The sequence below is a fragment of the Simochromis diagramma genome, unplaced genomic scaffold (genome assembly GCF_900408965.1).
Source record: "Simochromis diagramma unplaced genomic scaffold, fSimDia1.1 OVJJ01000746.1, whole genome shotgun sequence".
Taxonomy (NCBI): Eukaryota; Metazoa; Chordata; class Actinopteri; order Cichliformes; family Cichlidae; genus Simochromis; species Simochromis diagramma.
In genome coordinates, this window is record NW_024386757.1 from 246,515 (window position 1) to 270,937 (window position 24,423).

At 39.4% G+C, this 24,423-nt stretch overlaps 1 protein-coding gene across 2 annotated transcripts in view; it reads right to left on the minus strand.

The window, feature by feature from the left end:
* The window catches only part of ube2j1 (ubiquitin-conjugating enzyme E2, J1), a 36,041-nt gene extending 12,732 nt beyond the window's left edge, over window positions 1-23,309 (minus strand). Inside the window, exons 1-6 of one of the 2 annotated variants that reach the window (XM_040026591.1) lie at window positions 23,175-23,309; window positions 22,888-23,088; window positions 15,069-15,142; window positions 12,745-12,876; window positions 10,685-10,769; window positions 6,163-6,268 (exon numbers count right to left, since the gene is read on the minus strand). In XM_040026591.1, coding sequence (XP_039882525.1) covers window positions 6,163-6,268; window positions 10,685-10,769; window positions 12,745-12,876; window positions 15,069-15,142; window positions 22,888-22,918 — 428 coding nt within the window. In that variant the 5' untranslated portion in view covers window positions 22,919-23,088; window positions 23,175-23,309. Of the gene's footprint in view, window positions 1-6,162; window positions 6,269-10,684; window positions 10,770-12,744; window positions 12,877-15,068; window positions 15,143-22,887 lie in introns of both variants that reach the window. The other variant, XM_040026585.1, reaches the window with a different exon arrangement.
* Between the last annotated feature and the right edge of the window lie 1,114 nt (window positions 23,310-24,423).

The window sequence follows — 24,423 nt, forward strand, 5'->3', positions numbered from 1 at the left end:
ACACTGCAGGAGAAATGCCAGCACAGGCATCCAGTATCCGTAGTTTCAGGTGCTGCACATCTCGTATCTTCACACCATAGACAATTGCCTTCAGATGACCCCAAAGATAAAAGTCTAAGGGGGTGAGATCGGGAGGCCTTGGGGGCCATTCAACTGGCCCACGACGACCAATCCACTTTCCAGGAAACTGTTCATCTAGGAATGCTCGGACCTGGCACCCATAATGTGCTGGTGCACCATCTTGCTGGAAAAACTCAGGGAACGTGCCAGCTTCAGTGCATAAAGAGGGAAACACATCATCATGTAGCAATTTCAAATATCCAGTGGCATTGAGGTTTCCATTGATGAAGAATGGACCCACTATCGTTGTACCCCATATACCACACCAAACCATCACTTTTGTTGTTCCAACAGTCTTGGAGGGATCCATCCAATGTGGGTTAGTGTCAGACCAATAGCGGTGGTTTTGTTTGTTAACTTCACCATTCACATAAAAGTTTGCCTCATCACTGAACAAAAGTATTCTGCGTGAACTGAGGGTCCTGTTCCAATTTTTGTTTTGCCCATTCTGCAAATTCTGTGCGCCGATCTGGGTCAACCTTGTTGAGATGCTGCAGTAGCTGGAGTTTGTAAGGGTGCCATTTGTGAGTAGCTAATATCCGCCGAAGGGATGTTCGACTAATGCCACTCTCCAGTGACATGCGGCGAGTGCTACGCTGTGGGCTCTTGCTGAATGAAGCTAGGACAGCCACTGATGTTTCTTCATTAGTGACAGTTTTCTTGCGTCCACATTTTGGCAAATCCAACACTGAACCAGTTTCACGAAACTTAGCAAGCAGTTTGCTAACTCTAGCATGGGAGATGGGTGGTCTCGTAGGGTGTCTTGCATTGAAATCTGCTGCAATGACCCCGTTACTGTGTTCACCAGATATCAACACAATTTCGATCCGCTCCTCACGTGTTAACCTCTTCAACATGTCAATGGCTGTGAACAAAGAGAAACTTGTAAATAACTCATGAAAGAATAAAGTTACGTTGAAACCAAGCACACCATTGTTTTTCTTGTGACATTACCAATAAGTTTGATGTGTCACATGGCCCTCTTCCTATTGAAAAAACAAAAGTTTGTATCCAAGATGGCCGACCTCTAAATGGCCACCATGGTCACCACCCATCTTGAGGAGCTTGCCCCCTCACATATACTAATGTGCCACAAACAGGACTTTAATTTCACCAACCATTCCCATTTTATTACGGTGTATCCATATAAATGGCCCACCCTGTATAATGGCTGCTATAAAATGTTCAAGCTTCAAATATCAAATACTTACTCATATTTTTTTCTTAGATAGTTTACCAATACACAGCTATTTTTGATGTTTCTCTCCCATATTATAGATTCGTCCATTTTGACTAAAACTTTAGGCTGAGATATTCATGTTCAAATCTAGTGCTAGAAATTCAAACAGGCTTGAACCAAAGAACCAAAGAGTCCAGAACAGGATTAAAAATGTTATTCCATTTTTTCTTTTTTTCTTTTTTTTTTTTTAAATCCCTGTCAAAACTTTATTGGAAGAATAAAACTTACATTCAACTTTCAACTTTACAAAAAACAAAATCCCATGGCAGCCACAAATCTCTGAACACAGAACACTCAACTCAAAAAACTAAATAGCTCAATTACTCCCAACTCATGTTGGTTATACACAGAACAAGCATTAAGCTGAGACATACTTTTATTAGACAGCCAACCTATTAAGAAACACCAATGTTTTTGTAATTCTTCAGCGCTTCAAATTTCTGACCGTGAAGCTTCCCCAACTTTACGGTCACATTAAATTTAAGAACTTCAAATTTCTCCAGAATTTCAGCCCTGACCGTTGAGTTTCTTAAGAACTTTCAAATAAAAGTGACTACATTATCAGAACTACATTATCAGCTTTTTACAGCTAAGGGGGGACAAACACAACAACAACAAAATCTGCCACTGACATCCCAAAAAGAAAAGTAAAGAACTGCCCCACAAAAAATACAACAAAAGGCAGAATTATGTTGGTGAATCTTGAGATGAATATGAGCAAAAAGATGTGTATAGTTATACAGCCAGTGAGCAGCGTTTGGTACAAAGACATAGATTCAGATTTGTTGGATGATGGTCAGAGAACTTGCTGTTCTCAACACGAACAAAGCAAGAGAAACCAGAACCCTCACAGCAGCATATGCAGTGTGGCTCTTTGATGTATGTGCCAGAGAAAAATGTAACACCATGTGGTGCTTCGCCCATTCGGTACCAATTATACAGTTCTAAAGACTTTTACATTGAGCTGCCCATACTTTTTAGGGCTGTGTATCAATTCCCATCATCCCATACAAACAGACAAAACTCTGCTTCAAACATCAGTACCGGGATTACACTGTGACTGCAAGTGTGTTTGTAACAGTGACTTTCTATATCGTGTTGACTGCCACAGTGTGTATCGTCAGCTGTAATTTTTTTTAACATTGACATGCCCCTGTTAAGAGCTTAGAATACTGTGTGCACCTTTAGGCCAACATCTCAGCCCTGACAGCAAGGTTTGGTGTGATATTACTAGGAACACGATCAACAGAGACTCTTAATGCAGTGGAAAAAACATGAGCAGTACAGAAAAAGATGTTTCAGTGGATTTCATTGGATTGTCTTAGAATAGCTAATCATCCCTAGAAGCAACTAATGGCCTCATATTACAGCTGTGAAGTTGTGGAATGACTCATGCTCTCAGGAACAGCACATTATCACTGTAAAGCTCCTCAAGCAAAAGGTGGCATAGATAAATTTGGATACATTATGGTATTAAATGATCCAAATCAGAGTCTTCCTCTGGAAAAAAGTGGTAATTAGATTCTATTCAAGTCAAGTTTAGAAGTACAAAGAAAAAGCTTGGCTTATTTGGCATGAGGAATTTTGCACAGCATGTCGAATGTTCTTTTTTGGCCTCCAGTCTTCGCATAACTGGACTATGACATGGTAAATGGGAAGCCTGTGTCTCCAAAAGCAGGGACCACATAGGCACAGTGGTTGGTTGATAGTTTTTCACAAAAACTACAGTTGGAACCCTTTCAGACATAAATCAAGAACACATATGTCGGCTCACAGAGCTGGAAGAGCTTATTTGTATATTCCAAGACATATACTGAAAGAATAGCAGCAGTTACGTCCGCTACTGGCTTACAAGCATTGTTTGTCTGTTTGTCAGCAAACAAGTGTTCACAGTTTTCAAGATATAATTTTCTTATTTTTCATTCAATTCAGTTTTATTTATTTAGCACCAGACTGCACCAGTTGCCTCAAGGTGCTTTATATTGCAAGGCGAAGACCCTGCAATAATAAAGAGAAAACAGAAAAAACAACAACAATCAAATGATCCCGTTTGAGCAAGCGCTTTGGCCACAGGGGGAAGGAAAAAATTCCTTTTAACAGGAAGAAACCTCCAGCAGAACCAGGCTCAGGGAGTGGCGGCCATCTGCAATGACCGGTTGGAGTTAAGGGGCGGAAGACAGGATAAAGACATTCTCTGGTAGTGAGCCACATATTAATAATAAGTAATAATTAAATGCAGAGAGGTGTATAAAAACACAGTGAGTGAAAAAAGGTTACTGAAGAAGAAACACTCCGTGCAGAGACAGTCCGGTCATCTGATAGGTGAGTCACAGCCCTGTTTAGCCTCCCAGCTCGATCAGTTCTTAAAAATGGTTCCCATCCTCTATGGGGTGAATTTTAGCGTCTTTCCTTGGACAGAGGTTTCTAGTTCCAAGATGCAGGACAAAGCGTTATAAAAACACCTTTGTCCCTGTTGTTGTCACCGAACTCAATAAGAATGGTTTTGATTTGATTCATTTGATTTAATTACAAAAAATGTGCATTTGTCAGGTTTTATTAGGTGTGTGTGTTTTGTGAAGGGATGCCAAATGCTATTATTTTTCTGTAAAGCAAATTTCCCTATGGGTATAAATAAAGTAACCTTAACCTTGGGTCACCTGATCCAGCCCTAACTATATGCTGTAGCAAAAAGGAAAGTCTGAAGCCTAATCTTAAAAGTAGAGATAGTGTCTGGGGTGATATGGTACTATAAGGTCTTTATAAGATGGGGCCTGATTATTTAAGACCTTGTATGTGAGGAGCAGGATTTTTAGTTTTAACAAGAGGATTTAACAGGGAGCCAATATAGAATAAATATGCTCTCTCTTTCTAGTCCCTGTCAGTACTCGCTGCAGTATTTTGATTTAACTGAAAGCTTTTCAGGGAGTTTTTATGGCGTTATTTTTGTGCCACTATTCTGAGCGCACGTCAGAAAATTTTGAGCGCACGTAAAAAAAGTTTGCAGGTGCAAGTGTTGCATTTTGAGGAGAAATTTATTTTGAGCGAAGAAAAGCTAAATTTGAGTGAACAAAATTCATTGCTGTGTGCAAAAAATGTATTTCAGTGTTTGCTATTATCCACACACACACACACACACACACACAACAGCAGCCCCTCTCGCTCAGTTTTTGCATTTGCGCTCGCTCGCAATGTGTTGCTCGCAATATTTCTGCCCGTGCGCGTTCAACTCTTTCTGTACACCGTTATAGTTGTGCCACAAAACCAGCCAATCACAGACTTGGATGCAAATCTGATTGGCTGTTTTGGTCTCCAATCAAATCGAAATGACGAAATGCAATATCCCAGAATCCCTTTCGTCCAAAATTCAAACGAGGCAGTAGCGGAGGAACAGCATGTTTTAACAAAAACATCATAAAACAAAGTTTTAGTATAGCTCTTGCCCTTCAGGAGGAATTACGCTCTCTGAGTGCTCTTGTTTATTCTTTGATACTTCTTTCACAGCAGTACTGTCCAGCACTACTTTCAAGAAAATACTGGCAGAGGAGTTAGTACTGTGAACTCAAGTTGATAGAACAAGAAAATGAAAGGATCCATCTTGATTCTTTAAACTATAAATAAGATGTTTAATGATGCCATTCCTCTACTGTTCTTGTACTTTACTTTAACCAATGGTTTGTAACTTGTTCTAAACCCTCTGCATTTACATTTATAAAGGCATCTCTTGACTTAAGACTTTAACAATGGCATCCCTACGTAGAAGTGTTCATTATTTCATTAGATGTCAAAGGGTTTTTCTATCTTATGTTATCAGTGACTAAAGTGCAAATCTGAGCTGCTGCTGACTTGTACCCAGATGCCATCTTTATTAGGTATTTGCAATAGATTGGTTTTTGCTCATTCTGTTTGCAGAGATGCCAGTATCTGAACAAGGACTAAATCCAGCAAACATCATGTTAATAACTAGCTGGTTGAAGTTTAAGGTTTAAGTTTCCTTACTATTTTTCAAACTGTCCTTACATGCAGACTGTCTTTTCACAAAGTGTCTAAAGATCAGATGTTGTTATTTCTGAATATGTAATCAAAATGAGTGTAAATGTGAAGTACTTAAATAGTAATATTTTACATTTTCATTTAATAAATGAACATTTTAGTGCTGCCTCAGCCACTGTGTGTGTGTGTGTGTGTGTGTGTGTGTGTGTGTGTGTGTGTGTGTGTGTGTGTGTGTGTGTGTGTGTGTGTGTGTGTGTGTTGGGAAGGGGTGGAGGTGCCATTATGGAGACAAGCAGCCTTGTATTCATCACACAGTGTGTTTTCCTATCCATTTCATCTCCATGAACTAATGAAATAACCGGATGATCAAGAACTCATCTCATCTGCTAATAGAAGAGCAATTTTAGCTTGAACTTCACCATCGCTGGCTTTGTACCATTTTCTCTGAGGAAAACACAGTGTGATATGAAAATTGAGTGTCTGCTCACGCGTCCTCTGGAGACTGGCAGCACACAGCAACGATGAACTTGTCATCTTTCAATACCAGGACTGGCCTGGAAATGTTCTTTTCAGATTGTGATAGACCAGTAATTAGCAATGAGGCATGTCGACTCAGGCTCAGGTGCTTCTATTACATGTTTGAACGGACTTGGCTGTTTGAATATTTTATGAGGATCATATCCACTTCCTGCTTGCCTGCTACTTGAGGTTGTAACATTATTTCATACAAGAAGATGCAATATGCCATACTCACCTTATTACCATTCTCAACTGGAAAGACTGAAAAGATTTTTGTATCTACTAAATCTTACTTTTTGGCAAGGGCTCTCCTCTCTTCAGGAGTATAATCGAGAGATCCAATGGCACCCTCTCCTTTTGTTGGCATGAATCCAATTATAGCTATGAGGGCAGTGCGAACTGGAAGAAAAAAAAGAGAGAGAGAGTGTGTAAACAATGAGGAGAAAATAGCAAGTGAATGAAAAACACAACGTAAGGTCGGGGGGCGGGTCCATTCCACTGCAGGACAACCTGCATGTGGCGAATAAAGCTGATTGAGTATTGACTATTGATATTCATTGTTAGCCTCACTTGGCCATGACAACCTGTTAATTGTCCACTTTATGTTTATTCTCTGAACTGTCTGTTCTTTAAATACATCTTGCTTGTAAATGTAGATTTGGTAAAAAAATATCATTCATATCAGCAGCAATAACATCAGGTTGTGTCAGTCAGAGTTCACTATAATTATATTGAAACAATGTGTGACTTTGGCAAAAACTATGTTGTTTTCTCTGGTCCTCTGCCCAGTCGGACCTGGAGTGATGCATTTCATCCTCAAATTGCTGGCTGTCTGAGTGGTGTCCAAAAAAAATCACGTGGGCTTTTTAGATAATTGGGAAACTTTCTGGGGAAAACCTGATCTTATTAGGAGAGACGACATCCATCCCACTTTGGATGGAGCAGCTCCCATTTCTAGACATCTGGTGAAATTTATTAAACCCCCCAAAATGTGACTGAGACTTGGGACCAGTCTTACACACCTCTCTGCAACTTCTCTCCTCCTGTAATCCCCCCAAAACCCCTTCTTCTTAGTGGCTATCTGCTCGCAGACCACCAAAAAAAACAAAAGAAAAATCATCAAAAACACCATTTAAAATTAAAAAAATAAATAAATAAAAAAATTTAAAAAAAAAAAAATCACAAAGAAAGAACAATATAGTATCCACAACTGCACCAGAGTAAAGCTGTTAAATATGGATTGTTAAACATTAGGTCTCTCTTTTCTATGTTCCTATTCGTAAACGGCGATGATCTATTGCTCTATCGATCAATAGAGAAATAGATAGAAATAGAGAGAAATTTCAATTAAGTGACTGAAAAAGACACTAGGACGAAGACAAGAAGAAGCAGCAAATTTTAACAGCAGCCAGTCTATTGAAATAAGTCACTTTGGTGCAAACTGTCATACTTCAGTTCTGATGACCTGCTATCTCTAACTGTGTGTATAACCTATGACCAAAGTTTGTGAAAATAGCTGGGCTATAAACAATACACACAATACACTTCAGCTTACATTTTAAAAAATAAACAGTATTAAGTACAGACGGAACAGAAAACAGCTTGAGGAAAAACATTTGTCAAGATATTCATGAGTAACGATACCATATCTAAATAAATCAGCCTATGTAAAAAATACAAATTTAAATATTTCCCAAAGAGACATCAGAGGGAATGTTTAATTATCTGAAGCATGCTTTATTAAATATGCAGGCATAGCATATGAACTAAAGCAGCCACCAAGAGTAGTGAGCATAAACCTGAAACCCTACAGTTGGCCTGTCTGTGACAATCGGAAGCACTGTGCAATTATCAAGTCAGGCCTCCTGTGGTCATTGCAAACAGGATCAGACACAACTTAGAGCCAACACTTTAAAAACCCAGCAGGGGAAGTCAAATCTCTGAGGCATAGCTAGCCATGTGACCTACAGTTTGTTGGTAAAAAGAAGTTAGGAGCAACCTTTGTCTTTGATTTAATTCTGTTATTGATTTGAAACTCTTCTTACTTAGAGAGGGAGGCAGTAGAGAGAAATGCTTTGAGGAAGATGCAGCATCTCCCACTGAGTTTCCACTGATTAAAGTTCCATGCTGAGAAGTAACATGAAAGCAGAACTCAGCAAACGGACCAAACGCCAGTTACAAACTAATGAGGAGTTCTTGGTAGTAATAAATTATTCGTTTTTACTCTCGAGGTGTATAAAAATACTCTTATATCAAGACCCTCAGCACAAGTTCATCTATCAACACCAGCACCCAAAGTGCAATACTGTTTAGGCCAGAAGCAGATTACTGGAGTGAGCTTTGTCATTTATATTAGAAAACAAATGTTTCACATACAAAGTTCATGCAGTACTGAAAAAGATCTCTTTGCATTTAACATACTGACTTTGGCAAGCAAGCAATCTAAGGACACTAAATGCAAGTCTAAAAAGTTTTAATTTTAGTTTTCTTAGAGGAAAGCACCGAGTGTACAGATCTCAAACTCAGGGGGAGAGAGTTCCAGAGTCTGGGGGCCAAAAGTCTACTTTAGTTTTCAACTCTAAAATAACAGGCCGAGCTAGAGCAGGAACAGACAATGTAAATGTTGATGGAGAAATAGTAATTCTTCTATTATCAATTTTTCTATCAAGACAGAAAATTTTCACCTTTATTTGAAGAGATTGGGGCGGCAGGTGGAGCAGGAGTAACAATATTACTAATGGCATCAAATAACACCTGAGGATTACCTCTGCTCTTTGTAACCAGATGTGAGAAATAGGCACCCTCGCATCTCTAACTGAACGGTTGAAAGAAAGATCCTTTATTAGAACATGTGCTCAGCTTATCGACAAGAACGCTTTAAGCAGCGAATGGTTTCATTTATGCGAAGGGAGAATTTGGAAACGAGCTAATTTCAGTAAGACAGTAATTATTAAAAAGATTTGTTGTAAGATCATAAGGGGATAAGAACAACTTAAAAGAATCAGAGAATTTCTCAGCAGTAGAGGAATTTAAGGTGTGAGTGCTGACCACACGGCAAGCAGGAGAAAGACAAGTTAAAAATAATACAGTGATGATCAGAAGTAAAAGTGTCCTCAGAACAAATAGAATCAATATTTAAACCCAAAGTAAAAACAAGGTCCAGTTGGTGTCCTTTGGTATGTGTGGGACTAGACACAAACTGAGTGAAATGAAAATAATCCATGATGCCAGTAAAGCTTCTGGCAAAGAGGTCAGAGTTGTCGTCTACGTTAATGTTAAAATCTCCAACTATAAGGAGTCTGGGCAGCTTTATAGTGGAGGATAAGAAGTCACTGAATGCCTTTAAAAATGGACGATACACCACAGGACTATAAAAAAATAAAAATAAAAAAAAATAAAGGTCTTATACCTGACTCTAATCAGCTGTAGTTCAAACGAAGAAAAATGTCTGACTTTTGCTGAATGACAGGGGAACTGGTGGTAAACGCTGAAACAGGAGAATGAGGTATCTTGACCCGTCAGTGAAGATCGGATAGATAAGAGCAGCAGTCAATATGCCACCGACACACACAAAAACTACACCGCACTACACCACATCAGGACAAACTGCAGCCGCCAGCAGCAAAACCAAACACATGTATCATCATAAGGGCCTCTGACAGTGGACTCATCTCTGTGCTTGTCCTGCTAGACCTCAGTGCAGCATTAGATACTGTAGACCAGGGGTGTCAAACTCCAGGCCTCGAGGGCCGGTGTCCTGCAGGTTCCAGATCTCACCCTGGGTCAACACAATCAAATGATTAGTTCAATACCAGGTCTCTGGAGAACTTCAGGACATGTTGAGGAGGAAATTTAGCCATTTGAATCAGCTGTGTTAGATCAAGGACACATCTAAAACCTGCAGGACACCGGCACCTAGAGGCCTGGAGTCCGAGACCTGTGCTGTAGACCATAATATTCTCTTAGAATGATTAGAGCATGCTGTAGGTTTTACAGGTACTGCACTGTGGTGGTTTCTATCATATCTATCTAATAGACTCCAATTTGTTCATGTAACTCGGCCTTGATGACTTTGAGAAAATGCTGAAGTGCAACTGAGTTCTGCAGCAAGGCAATGATCCAAAACAGACCAGCTAGTCCATCTCTGAATGACTTAATGACATAGTGAAGACCTTGGAGTGGCCCATTCAAAGTTTTGACCTGAATCTGACTGAGGAGCAGTTGCATGACCTTAAAAAGAAGGTGTATTTTCGAAAACCCTCCAATGTGGCTGAACTATGACAATTCAGCAAAGATGAGTGGGCAGAGCTGTAAAAGAATCATTGCCAGTTACTGAAAACGCTTGATTGCAGATGTTGCTGCTAAAAGTGGCACAAACAGTTATTAGGTTTAGCGGGTAATCACTTTCTCACACAGGGCCATGTAGGTTTGGATTGTTTCCTCCTTAATAATGAACACCTTCATTTAGAAACTGCATGGTGTGTTTACTCGTGTCATCTTTGTCTAACATTTAAAATTGGTTGATGATCTGAAACTTTGAAGTGTGACAAACATACAACAAAAATAGGAAATCAGGAATACTTCTGTACCAATTAACAGCATTAGTGCATCAGTGCTTACCTGGATGGTTTTGCATGCAAGACATCAGTGCTATTAATTAGTGATGATCATTTCAGTACTTTTCCTACACATCTCATTTCACAGCTCTACAAATTCTTTTGTGGAGCTTATTTCCAAATGCAACCTCTAAATACTTAGATTACCTCAGGGAATAAGATACGTATGGAGAACTGGGATCTTGTCTCCTATACTTACTACTCCAAGAGGGCTGCCAGGTCTCAGGATGGTGGCCAGAGATGCTCAGACAAATCTTCTTCCCAACTTCAAATCTCCCATTTGGCTAATGGAAGGGAATAAAAAGAAAGTGGTATTGGTACGTATGGGAAAACAGAGGCACAGCACATATTTCTCAAAACCTATGAACACAAACTGACATAAAAGTTTTGAGCAGTATTAACAAATAAAAAATGAGGCTACAACTGTGCAAATGTCAGAGCTTTCAAACAAAAATCTAATTAAAAATTTGGTTCAATAAAATAGTAGCTGGTGTCAGTGAAAACATGTGAACACAGTTTTCTCACAACAAATTCTAACTTTTATCAGTCATTAAAACATGTACCGCACAGCTGCCTGAATATAGTGGGAAAAGGATGATTTGATCTTATGAATTTTTAAATTTGGACAGTCTCATTTTTGTGGTTGTTTCATATAAACAAAAATCCACACATTACATAAAGATCTATAACTGACTGAAATAAATATTTGATCTGTTTTCAATAAGCGCCTTCCTTATGGTCATGCAGCCTAGTCCAGCCTTGATTTGGGTTTCCTGACCACAGGACTTCCTCCCAACGTGAGGATTCTGGTTGGTGGTCAAATACTTATTTCACTCAATGACATTCAAATCCATTTTCAACTTTTTTATAATTTTTTTAAATTTTTTTTACTGACATTCCATCTCTCAACATTAAAATGAAATTACCATTAAAATATGAAACTATTCTTTTTTGTATGAGAGGAATTCAGCATGGGATAAAATTAAATTTCCCCCACTGTGTGTGCGAGTTAATCGATTCCCCCTGTTTTATAAGTAAAATTAGAGCTGGATTTCAAAATAAGAGAAAAAAATGAAATGTTAAAAGTTATGCATTCAATGTTTTAATTAAAGTGAAAAACACAATAAAGGGAGAAGCTTGAATGTCCCTCGTTCTCTTTTACATTTTGACTCTACTAATGTTTCAGCTACACAACATGTCTAGAGATGTGCGTGACTAGTTGACAAGCTGATTAATGGTCGCTGTTGTCACTAGTCTGGTTGTCACCAGACTTCCTGCTAAGGTTGGGCGATATGTAAAAATTTTCCAACTGACATTCGCCGGTCCAATAACCGACAAAAGGCAATATACTCACGCAGGCGCAGACTTTTTGATGGGCGCTATTATTTTTTCTGTTGACTGCTTCTCCCTAGCTTCAGTCAACATTATCAGCAAACTTACTCACGGGCAAATAAATAAATTGGTCTTGTAAAAACGATCGGTGAAAGGCTCAGTCTATCATCGATGGGCAATATATTCGTCCAGTCACCCAACCTTACTTACTAGCAATTGAATCTGATTGTTAAAAATTTCTAGATCTTACGACATCTATCGGCCGGCCCGGGAAAGGCTTGAAGTTTCCTCGGATAAGCTGGAGGTGGCAGCAAGAGGGAGGTTTGGGCTTCCCTGTTGCAGCAGGTTTGTTTTAACTGTTTAAAGTATAATGTTGTATAATGCTGAATATAATGTACGTGTAATGTTGATAACGCACAAAACGAAAAGTTAAGCGGCATGATTCGTTATTGAGGAATGGGGTAAATTGTTTACAATGCCTTTGTTATTAGTTTTTGAAATTTCCATGAAACGATTTTAAAATTTAACTTCATAGTTTTAGACTAGTCAGTCAGTCTCATTTTTTCCTGGCCAGGAACATCCTTAATCTTAACACCTGAACTGTTCTGGAAGCTCACTTTCTTCCCCTATTACGTTCAACTCCCTGACTGTTTCAAAAGAAAATTGAGCTCTAGCTTGTTCCTCAGGTGTGTAAGCCTGGGCTTGAATGGAATCAGGCTCACTGGTAAGCCTAGAACGATATTTATTTTTGATAATGTTCATTTTAGAAAATGTGCCTTGCAGTTATGTGTGAAGCCAAACATGGTCAGTGTATAAGGTTGGGAAAGTTGTCTGTTCTTAAAAATTGCTTTTTCAGCTTTTTGATTATCTGCTGCATCAGGAGAATAATTAAATGCAGCTAAGATGTGATCTTCATCTGCATCTTACTGTGAGTAGGATGATGCTGGGAGGTTTCATGGGGTATTCTGGGGGAAGTATGATCCTGCCATGGTAAACCCCACCATCAAAATCAGAGTCTGGAGGACCACGAACAGAAAAGTGCCACTCAAAGAGATTGTCCTGCAGAAAGAAGGAAATATCATTTTAAGTAGAGCAGGGCAATATGACCAAAAATATTTATCACGATATATATTTGAAAATTTGCGATAACGACATAGCTGACGATATAATTGACACTAGACAAAACACTTTACAAATCCACAACTTTATGGGTGCAGAAAAAAAAACATCAATGTATTTTCACTTAAACGAGCAGCTGTTTTTTTATGTGCATTAAAGTTATATAAAAAATTAACAGTGCAAATGCAAATTCCTTGCTGACAGTTTAACCAAAAGGCCGACATATCCTCAGCATAACCATGTATAATATCCACAAAACTTAAAAAGAGGTTATACACACACAATACGGTAACATTATGTTGAAGCGCAGTACGTATCACTCCGCCAGGCTCCTGCCTACGACAGCCGTAATGCTCCGACAATCCATCAAGCGGTGCGGGTTCGTAGCTTAGCAAAGTCGTACTAAAACGTTTGACAGATTTTCGAGCGCCGTGTACATAAAATCGTTTCGAGGTCAGTAAACACAACCAGAATTCATACATAAGGCACACGGGATTATAAAGGACACTGTCGATTTTCAGAAAAATCAAAGGATTGATTTAAAGTGTGCTGTATTTTCCAAAAAACACGGTAATAACGACGGCCCGCTAGCATGCTCTACCAAAAATAGTGCTTTGTTGTGTATCTGACGGACGAAAGCTAAACCAGTTCCACACCACTGAAGTTGCAGCATTTTTACAAACCAATTCTGGTTCATCCGTTTCATTCAACGATCTGCTTTCGCCCTTCTCATTCTCCGTCGCCGCCATGCTTTTTCCGCCATGTGCGTATGAAAACAAAGGCACTGCGCATGCACGTTTTACCCATATTCTATCACGATATTTCATTTTCTTATCGTTGCCCAACATTATACCGGTATTACCATGAACGGTGTGATATGGCCCAGCCCTAATTTTAAGAACATATTTCTGTCTGAGAAGACAACAGAAGGTAGGACTGGGTGAAATATCAAGTTTTATAAAAAAAAAAACCCATATACTTTGATACGACATATATGATGTGACACTATCGTTTATATCGATATAGTCTACGTTCGCTATAATTATACTTGTGGAGCCAGTCTCTCTCGTCCAGGCTTGTCTCTACACGTCACTCTGCCCCGCCTCTATTTCTCACTGAACACAACTCGCCCATCGCTTCACCTGCAGGCAGCGACCAGATGGACACAGTAGCTATCGCAGAGTAGCTGGTTGGTAAAAAGAAAAACAACGGCTCAAATATTTGGAGATGGTTTGGATTCAAAGTGTCAGATGAGCAGCAGAATAATGTATTCTGTAGAGAATGACGAAAAAGCGTCCCGACAAAAGGTTCGAGCTCTACCAATCATTTTCACCATTTACAACAGTGCCACAGTGCTCGAACCTGCGTGCTGTATCCCAGACCGCGACGTCTTCCCAGCCTCATGCCCCGAAACAAACCATCTTAAAGCCACAGTAGCCTATTATATCACTAAAGACATGGTCCCTATCGCAACTGTGGAACACGAGGGCTTTATACAGCTGATTATCTGATATTATCAGCTGATTTGAAATAAGAAAAAAATATGCTAAGAAATAAAAAGTGACTTGCAGAGCTAAACATCTCTATTGACCACTAGACAAATATTTTCAGAAGTCATAGCCAGCGTATATCTATCACTTATGAAAGTGAAACTAAGTATTAAATCCAATGAACTTACTGGAGTGTGTTTGTGTTTGTATTAGCTTGAGGATTGTGACACTAAATGAGGACCCCAGCTGAGACAAGACAGGGATATATAGTGAGATTTAAAAGGCCTAAAAGTATGGGTTATCTTATATAAAAGATTTTCAGAAAACTTGACTTCTGACCTTGAGGTCACAAAATTCAAAGAGAATTCGGAGAACTTTAATAACCATATTCTATCAGTTTGAAAATCCCAGGTCACGTCTTTGATTTCACACCAATTTTGACCTGCAGTCAAGCTCACTACAAACTGCAACTGATATCTATAGGTGAAAATTTTACACACTGTAACTTGAAGGCTATCAAAACTAGTAGTACCTAGTAGTGTAAAAGTAGCGTAAAAGTAGCTGCATTGCCTGCTTATATTTTCATTGTCATGCATTGTTAGACTATAGAGTAAAGTAATAGCATAAAAATGCCAAACTTACTTCTAGTGGTTGGGCATGATAGTGCTCTGTGGGATCCCTCAGTTCAGCAGCCTCCTTCATCAGCCTCTTCACCGCTTTCCATCAAAAGAAACAAAGAAAAAGGAAAAAAAGGTTACCAACTGCACGGAAAGCTACAGTACATCTGAAAAGCATTTACACCACTTCACTTGTACCATGTTTTGTCATGTTACACCCTTATTCCTAAACCGATTCAATTCATTTTTCACCTCAAAACTCTACACACAATGACCTAATCTTTCTTTCTTGCAAATTTATCAGCCGTCTGGAGTCAAATGTATAAATGACTACATCTGATTTTACTTTTATATTTCACCTTTAAAAACTGTTTACTTTGACTTGCGGAGAATATGAAAAATAACAAGCTAGTTTTCTTAGACTTAGAAAGTCCATCATTAATGGGGGACAATGTCTATGAATCAGTATTTAAGGTTTGAGTCTCATGAAATTGTGTGTCATCAGGACACCACAACACAGAGCAAACGCCTTTTTCACAGACACACAGCCGTGGCAGCAGAAGAATATCACATCAATAAGGCCCTGAGTAAATGTGCTTAAGCCAGCTAAACATTTGCCAAAGAAGAGTTGAAGCAGTTAGAGCCACAAAGGGTGAACCGACATTGTATTAAATCCTGGATTACTACTGGGATGCAGCTCAAGTTCATGTTTGAAGGCAGAGGAGTAAATAATTTTGGCAATGTAATGTATATCTAAAGGTTGACAGCCTGAAAGCCAACTTTGGTATGTCAGTTGCTAAGAACTGTAACCCGTGGATGATGATGATGAAAGTGAGGTATTAACAGCTTCATCAACATCTTCCAGTAAGCTTTGTTTACTGTGTTGTTTGATGTTTTAGCTTAGCATTTTTATTCTGGCTGTAATGAAATTACTTATTAACATGGTAGTTACGGTAAACAAATAAGAAACTTTCATTTATAACCAGTAAAAGTATAACATTATTATTTAACACTGTAGCATGCAAATACTGTAATGGTAATGACACTATCACATTACCAGATAGCAAGCAAGGCAGTTGGTGTGGTGTATAAAATGGTGTTTAACCCCAGAAGCATAGACTTGCATGATTTTATGCTAAGTATCATTGGATATCGTTACTCAGTTTAACATATCAATAACATATATATATATATATATTGCCATATGTGGCCACCTGGCTAAGCAAATAGGTACGAGCCTCCTATTGGAGAATTACTGCATGGGCGATTATTTTTCAGCTGACAACAAGTTATTTGACCCCAACTGGTGCAAGGAGTTGATTCTCATTTCATAAACAACCATGTCGAAAGACAAATCTCAGGGTCGTGGAAAAGATATTAGTGTGTTTGAGAAGGGTCAAATCATTGTCATGCTTCAGGCACAGTAAATATCTAAGGGGATTGTAGAAACTACTAAAATTGGGTTAACAACTGTCCAACGCATTATTAAAAAGTGGAAGGATAGCGGTGACCCATCGTCTTCGAGGAAGAAATGTGGCCTGAAAAAAAATTCTGAATGATCATGATTGGCTTTCACTTAAACATTTGGTGAAATCAAATCAAAAGAAAAACAATAGTAGAACTCAGGACTATGTTTAATAGTGAAAGTAAGAGCATTTCCACACACACAATTCAAAGGGAACTCAAGGGATTGGGACTGAACCGCTGTGTAGCCGTAAGAAAACCACTAATCAGTGAGGCAACCTGGAAAAAACAGGCTTCAATTTGCTAGGGAGCATAAAGATTGGACTCTGGAGCAATGGAAGAAGGTCATGTGGTCTGGTGAGTCCAGATTTACCTTGTTCCAGAGTGATGGGCACTAGATAGAAATAAATCTTGTGACATTGCAGAAGCTTATTGAAACAATGTCACAGAGAATGCGTGTCGCAATCAAAGCTAAAGGCGGTCTAATGAAATATTAGAGTGTGTGACCTTTTTTTGGTGGCGACTTTTTTTTTTTTTGGCCAATACTATAATATAAATTCCACATTTGCTCGGGTCTTAAATAACTGACCAACAACAAAATCCTCTTGCACTACCATTGCATTGGCACTCAAAGAAATTGTGATCAATGATGATTTCATTTTTGCCAATATCGTTGAGTCCAAAACACTACAAAGCATAAAACATAGTGCTATATTTATAGTTACTACTGCATTCATTCAGATATGTCGCCACACAATTTCTGGAAAATTATCTTTTTTCAAATTTATCTTCCCAAAAATAAAAAATTAAAAAAAAAAAAAAAGCTCTGTTACATGCAAGCTAAAGATGGGAAGATAAGATAGAATTCAAAGGTGGTGATACAGGGAGTGCAGAATTATTAGGCAAGTTGTATTTTTGAGGAATAATTTTATTATTGAACAACAACCATGTTCTCAATGAACCCAAAAAAACTCATTAATATCAAAGCTGAATGTCTTTGGAAGTAGTTTTTAGTTTGTTTTTACTTTTAGCTATTTTAGGGGGATATCTGTGTGTGCAGGTGACTATTACTGTGCATAATTATTAGGCAACTTTAACAAAAAACAAATATATACCCATTTCAATTACTTATTTTTACCAGTGAAACCAATATAACATCTCCACATTCACAAATATACATTTCTGACATTCAAAAACAACACAAAAACAAATCAGCGACCAATATAGCCACCTTTCTTTGCAAGGACACTCAAAAGCCTGCCATCCATGGATTCTGTCAGTGTTTTGATCTGTTCACCATCAACATTGCGTGCAGCAGCAACCACAGCCTCCCAGACACTGTTCAGAGAGGTGTACTGTTTTCCCTCCTTGTAAATCTCACATTTGATGATGGACCACAGGTTCTCAATGGGGTTCAGATCAGGTGAACAAGGAGGCCATGTCATTAGTTTTTCTTCTTTTATACCCTTTCTTGCCAGCCACGCTGTGGAGTACTTGGACGCGTGTGATGGAGCATTGTCCTGCATGAAAATCATGTTTTTCTTGAAGGATGCAGACTTCTTCCTGTACCACTGCTTGAAGAAGGTGTCTTCCAGAAACTGGCAGTAGGACTGGGAGTTGAGCTTGACTCCATCCTCAACCCGAAAAGGCCCCACAAGCTCATCTTTGATGATACCAGCCCAAACCAGTACTCCACCTCCACCTTGCTGGCGTCTGAGTCAGACTGGAGCTCTCTGCCCTTTACCAATCCAGCCACGGGCCCATCCATCTGGCCCATCAAGACTCACTCTCATTTCATCAGTCCATAAAACCTTAGAAAAACCAGTCTTGAGATATTTCTTGGCCCAGTCTTGACGTTTCAGCTTGTGTGTCTTGTTCAGTGGTGGTCGTCTTTCAGCCTTTCTTACCTTGGCCATGTCTCTGAGTATTGCACACCTTGTGCTTTTGGGCACTCCAGTGATGTTGCAGCTCTGAAATATGGCCAAACTGGTGGCAAGTGGCATCTTGGCAGCTGCACGCTTGACTTTTCTCAGTTCATGGGCAGTTATTTCGCGCCTTGGTTTTTCCACACGCTTCTTGCGACCCTGTTGACTATTTTGAATGAAACGCTAGTGATGTGTCCTGTGTGTCGAAGCTTCGAATCGTGCGTCGGGTAATCGCGGGGGCGTTTTTCTGAAGCGCGTATCGAGGCTTGCTTTGATTACGTATGCAGTGACGTTCGAGGCCTCGCGGGCAGTCCGTACCACGTGACTGATTCAGGGACTGGTTCACCGGTTCGTGCCAGATTCGAAATAACATGGGCAGGAAAACAGCTGATTCCCCATCACACCGTGTTGTGGAATTGGATTACGTACGTGCTACATAGTTACTTGTGCATTTCTTCTTCGATGGAACCAGCAAGGAAGAGATGTTTTTTTTTTTTTAATTTTGTCTCTCCTAATAAAGTATGCACACAGTAATAAATATCACAAATGATAAACACCAAAATATAAATAAACAACACTTCACATCCTATAATCTGATTTCTGTCTTTTAGTTTATTAAAAAGTGAAGCACCAAACACTAGTTTGTGTCATTATCCAGATGTACATAAGGTTTACACATCATTATAATCAAAGAGCCCGCTTCACTTGAATTGTCCACTTGATGGCGCAGTAGAGCAAATGAATCATCACAATGCTTCGAACCATGAGTCGACCAATTGGATGGAAAGCTTCAGTTCATCATGAGGCTTCATCTCACCATCACTATGAAACGCTTGATTGTTCGATGATCACGCTTCAGAAGCTTTGCAATTTTGAGACTGCTGCATCCCTCTGCAAGATATCTCACTATTTTTGACTTTTCTGAGCCTGTCAAGTCCTTCTTTTGACCCATTTTGCCAAAGGAAAGGACGTTGCCTAATAATTATGCACACCTGATATAGGGTGTTGATGTCATTAGACCAAACCCCTTCTCATTACAGAGATGCACATCACCTAATATGCTTAATTGGTAGTAGGCTTTCGAGCCTATACAGCTTGGAGTAAGACAACATGCATGGAGAGGATGATGTGGACAAAATACTCATTTGCCTAATAATTCTGCACTCCCTGTAGTTAGAGTTGACAATGCAATGACAACGAAAATGATAGTGAAATTAACATGGTTTTGCTTAGATTTCATTATGACATTCTCTCATTTAACATTGTATCTGTGCCTGGAGACACTGACAGGAACTACACTGCTCCTTATTGCCTGCTGAGTTTCATATTCATTTTCCATTTTTGGCTCTGTCTTAAATGGTAAATAAACTGGTTCTTGTAAGATGCTTTTCTCCTCAAACTGAACACTCAAAGCGCTTTCTATCCAACATTCAGACACATACTCCAATAGATGCATCAGAGAGCAACATGGGGTTAGTATCTTGCCCCAAGCAGATTTGGCATGCACAATGGAGCAGCCAGGGATTGAACCACCAACCTTCCGTTTAGTAAATAACCTGCTCTACCTCCAGAACTGCAACTACCCCCATAGTAGGAAGAGATGACAAGAAAAGCCTTTCCCACACAACTGTCTCTGCAGAAGTCCAGTAACAGGCCCAAGGTAATAATCCTTATATGCCAAATCATCTTATGCAACACAAATGTTGACTATTTGCCACTAGGAATGACTCACACCAGGTCCAAAGGGATAAAAAGAGACACTGTTACATAATAACAAGCTAACACCAAAGACGTGAAAGGCATAGACAAGAGAATGAAAAGAAAAAGCATCTCCAGACTGTGCGCACTTTTTATTGCTCGTCTACCACTGTCACTACTATTATAGCATTTAGCTAAAAAAGGAGACCTAAAGCGCTACAGGTATAAAGACCTGCTCTCAAAAAACGTCAAAGGTTTAACGCTCTAATTGTTTAAAAGATTTAGAGCATGTTTAGCACCATCTTATGACGGTACAGAAATGTAAGCAAACAAGACTGATGTGGAGATTTTTGTTTCTATGTACACGCTGATGGCTGTACAGGATTCCTGATCATTCTATAGTGAGAAACCCGGTTATGTTTGCGGTGTGATGGAGCAACCACATGTTTTAAACTGTTTGGGTGTGCTTGGGACAAAGACGACACCATTTTATTGCATAAAATACAGCTGATTGCATCTCCTGGACTGCTTTGCAAGTTGACTGCATCGCTCTGTATACCCGGCCGATGAGGAGACGAGGGAGGAAAAGGTAAATATATAAACAGTGCGTTTGACTCAAGCTTGTCAGTCCAGTGAGTCACCAGTTCACCAGCTAAAAATAACACTTCATTAGAGCGTATACTATCAAAACTTTGTGGTTGTATTTACCTTAATTTAACAAGTCGTTAGTCGCAGTAAACCCATCAGCAGATAACCTGGAGAAGATGGGCTACGTAAAAAGTGAAGGGGGGCGTGTTCACGGTCACGTCCAGCAGGTGACACAGCTATTCCACCCCGAGTCACTACTGCACAGACTGACTCCAAATGTGCAATATGGCAGCTCCCACAAGTGGGAAATTTTGACTTCATTTTTGTACTATGGAAGGAAGTGCAGCCAGGTCATGCATCTTTTCTACAGTCATCTGTTGTGAAGGGAGACGAAACAATGCTCCCCATAATTCATTGCAATGGATCATCCTACCATTCATGAAAACCCATCAACATAATAACCAAAGTTTCACAGAAATGGTCATTTACAAGTGCATTTAGCACTTCATGCCACAACCTGCTGATGTATTAAAACATTACAAATACACTTACTCAGCATTGTGGAGATGTTTGATATTGTTCATTTAAAGAGGGTTTCCTTTTCAAAATAACCATCAATTGCCTGTGTCTATTAATACCTATGTGTCTGTTAGAAAACCTGGGTGAGTTTCCTGAACATACATCTTGAGAGGATGCTATCTAGTCCATTTGATCAAATCGGTGGCAGAACAAATTCTCATTAAAGCAACAAGTTCGCTTATGAAGTCCCCTGTAGTTATCTCAGTGTTCATCGCTCCTCGTTTTAAATCTCATTTGTCATTTTTAACCCAGATCAGTCACTCTGAGGGGAAACACAATCTCCAGCAGCTCTGCGCTCAGGAAACAAGCCATTGTGATGACATTAGATTATGTTGAGGACACAGCTGCCCACTAAACTGTGTCTAACACCAGTTAATGTGGGCATGTTTCCTACATCAGCAGCAGACGTTAAACAGCTGACAGGTGAACAGGATGCATGCATGACTGAGGGTCCTTCAAGCTGATCGGTGGTGTCATAAGGAAAATGTCAGCTTGTTATTTATGTTACAGAAAGACAGAGGAAAAAGAATAGCGACAGACTTTCTTTCTTTTTATTTTTAAATTGAGATAATTTAATTGTTGCCTGAAGCTAATGTTGAGACACATAGGCATTTGTACGAGCTGGAGATGTTGCGCTTTCTTGCCAAGGTCTTTAATCTTGTGAAACTGCAAGACACACTGGCAAAGTGAGAAGACCATTTGATTTGCAGAACATAGAGAGTTAACGTAAAAACCAGTTAACCTGGAACACTGGAGTCCAATTCCTTGTTTGTGGGCACAAATAAAGATGTTTCTGATTTCAGTTCATTTCTGTCCCAGTGAAAACTGAGAAACTATAAGGCTCACCTCTAAACACTCATTATCAGGGATCAGTGAAAAGGTTTTGGACAGCTGGCCAAGTTTTGACCCTGCCAGAACAGCTTTGAGCCATGCACGCAAAATGCAACTATCATAATCACAACAGACATAAGACATGATTTATATTCGGCGTTAAAGACTTTGTGCAATATACTGCAAAGTGCACAATATTTTTCATTCCCATTTCCGTGACTCATTTAAATCTTCTTCTTACGAAAGTTAAAGTCATAAAAATGCATATACTGTTTTAAATCGTTTTTTTTTTAAATAAACATTACGTATTATTGCTGTGGGTTGCACACCACCAGCATGCTTCCTATGTTTCTTAAAGTCAACCTTCAAAATCAGCCGATTAAATCGTCCCCATGATCACTAATATTACACAAGCAGCTAACGACAACGCTGAACACGCAGACGTGTCCTTATTTACGTGTGTAACGTCAAAGAACTCCGCAACACGAAAAGTGCAGGGACAGAGCCAGCCGGTACAGTTTCAACAGACAGATGGTTTGCTCTGAATACTGGAGAGTTTAAAAAAATAAATAAAGCATCCCACACAACAGGAAGAACTCAGAAAAAATACCAAATAAAGGTGCCAGTGTAAACATTTAGATTGGGACGGAGGCTAATAACAGTTAAGCTAATTAAGAAACATTAAAGTGTTGGATTTTAGCTGTAGGATTTATCCTAGGGTTCTGAAAGCTGTAGAAGTTGTTTTGGGATCAGGCTTACCTGGACTCTTAAGGTTGTATTTGCTCTCCATCCTTAAAGAAACTGGGCACTGTCTTGAAGTTGTATTGTTTTCGTTTTCAAATACCTAGCATTCAAATATTAGCGTTAGCTTCGCTTAGCAGCCCGGGTAGCTTGCTTCGTTCTTAAATCTGAGCGATACAGCTCAAACCGAAGGTCCCGCTCTCGCGCCGGTGCTCCAGTCTGCAAGTGAGACAGAACGTGTTTCAGTAATGATGGGATATTTTTCAACTTCTCTGCTGTTTAGGTTTTGAAACGGTTTCTCTAACCTTATCGACGTGACGTCATTTACGGAACGTAAACAGGAAGTGAAATCTGAGGCTACGCAAGGAGTGCGCACATCACTGTTAGAAACGGTAATGGCTTTAGTCTGGAAGTAAATCATTACCAAAGAATTAGAATTTTATTAGCAACAGGAAAGTGAAAGCTTTAGATATAATACTGGTGATGGCCAAATGAAGCGTTCCGAAGTACTGAAGCTTCTCGAAGCTTTTCAAAACTGTCCTCTTTAGCGAGATCTGGTGGCTAGAAATACGAAGAACAGCTTAAATGAAGAACAAATAATGACCTGCTTCATTATGATTGGCCGCTCTGCAGAGCTTCCGTTTCATGTGACAGTACTGTGTGATATCGGGCTGATATGGTGCTTTGAATATGTGTTTTTTGGGTGAAAAAAAAATAATGTTATGTCATTTTATTAGATGAATAAACTTTCCTTGTTTAAACATGTGCCATGGTGTCTTCTCCTTTTGCTTGTGACTTCTTGTTTTTTACTAATAAAAATACACTATATATAAATAATGTACAGCACAATCTTACAATAGGTTGGGAGTATGCTTGTGCTGCGAGGTCCTTGCCTCCACGTGATTATTAACAAGCGGACAGGTACGTTTATAGATAATATACTATAACTTCTATAAGACATTTCAGATGGCAGTTTCAGTAGAATAGTGTTTCGCTGTTTATAAATTCAGAATAATTCAGTACGTGATTTGCAGAACCTACCATAATATGAAGTCTTCACTGTGTCAAGATTATATTCCTTTTGTGTATTTTAAACATTTTTTAAAGTTAAGTTGTTACGTCCCCCCCGAAGGGGTCTAGGCGTGCGAATGAGGGGACCAGTAACAAATGGGTCCGGAAACAGAATGAAAAGGAAAACAGACAGGTGTTTTTAGTAAATAAAATAGTCTTTATTATAGATAATCTTAACATAAAGAGCCGGCAACGTCGTTTTACCAATAACACTTGGAAAAAGGTTGCAAAAACACGGAACACAACCAAACAAAACAAAACAAAAAAACTCCACACCACGAAGAGGCACTTCCAAGGGCCCACAAGCTCACCCTGTCACTAGCAGCAGCTAGTTTTACTGCTGCCGAGGCCCACAAGCCCACAAGCCCACACTACTCACGTGAAGCAGTTACACTGCACACTGCTTCCACACTATAGGATCTCTCCCAACACCTTCGACACCCAATGTGGGAACACCAGAGAAAAACCACCCTGCTCACAGCT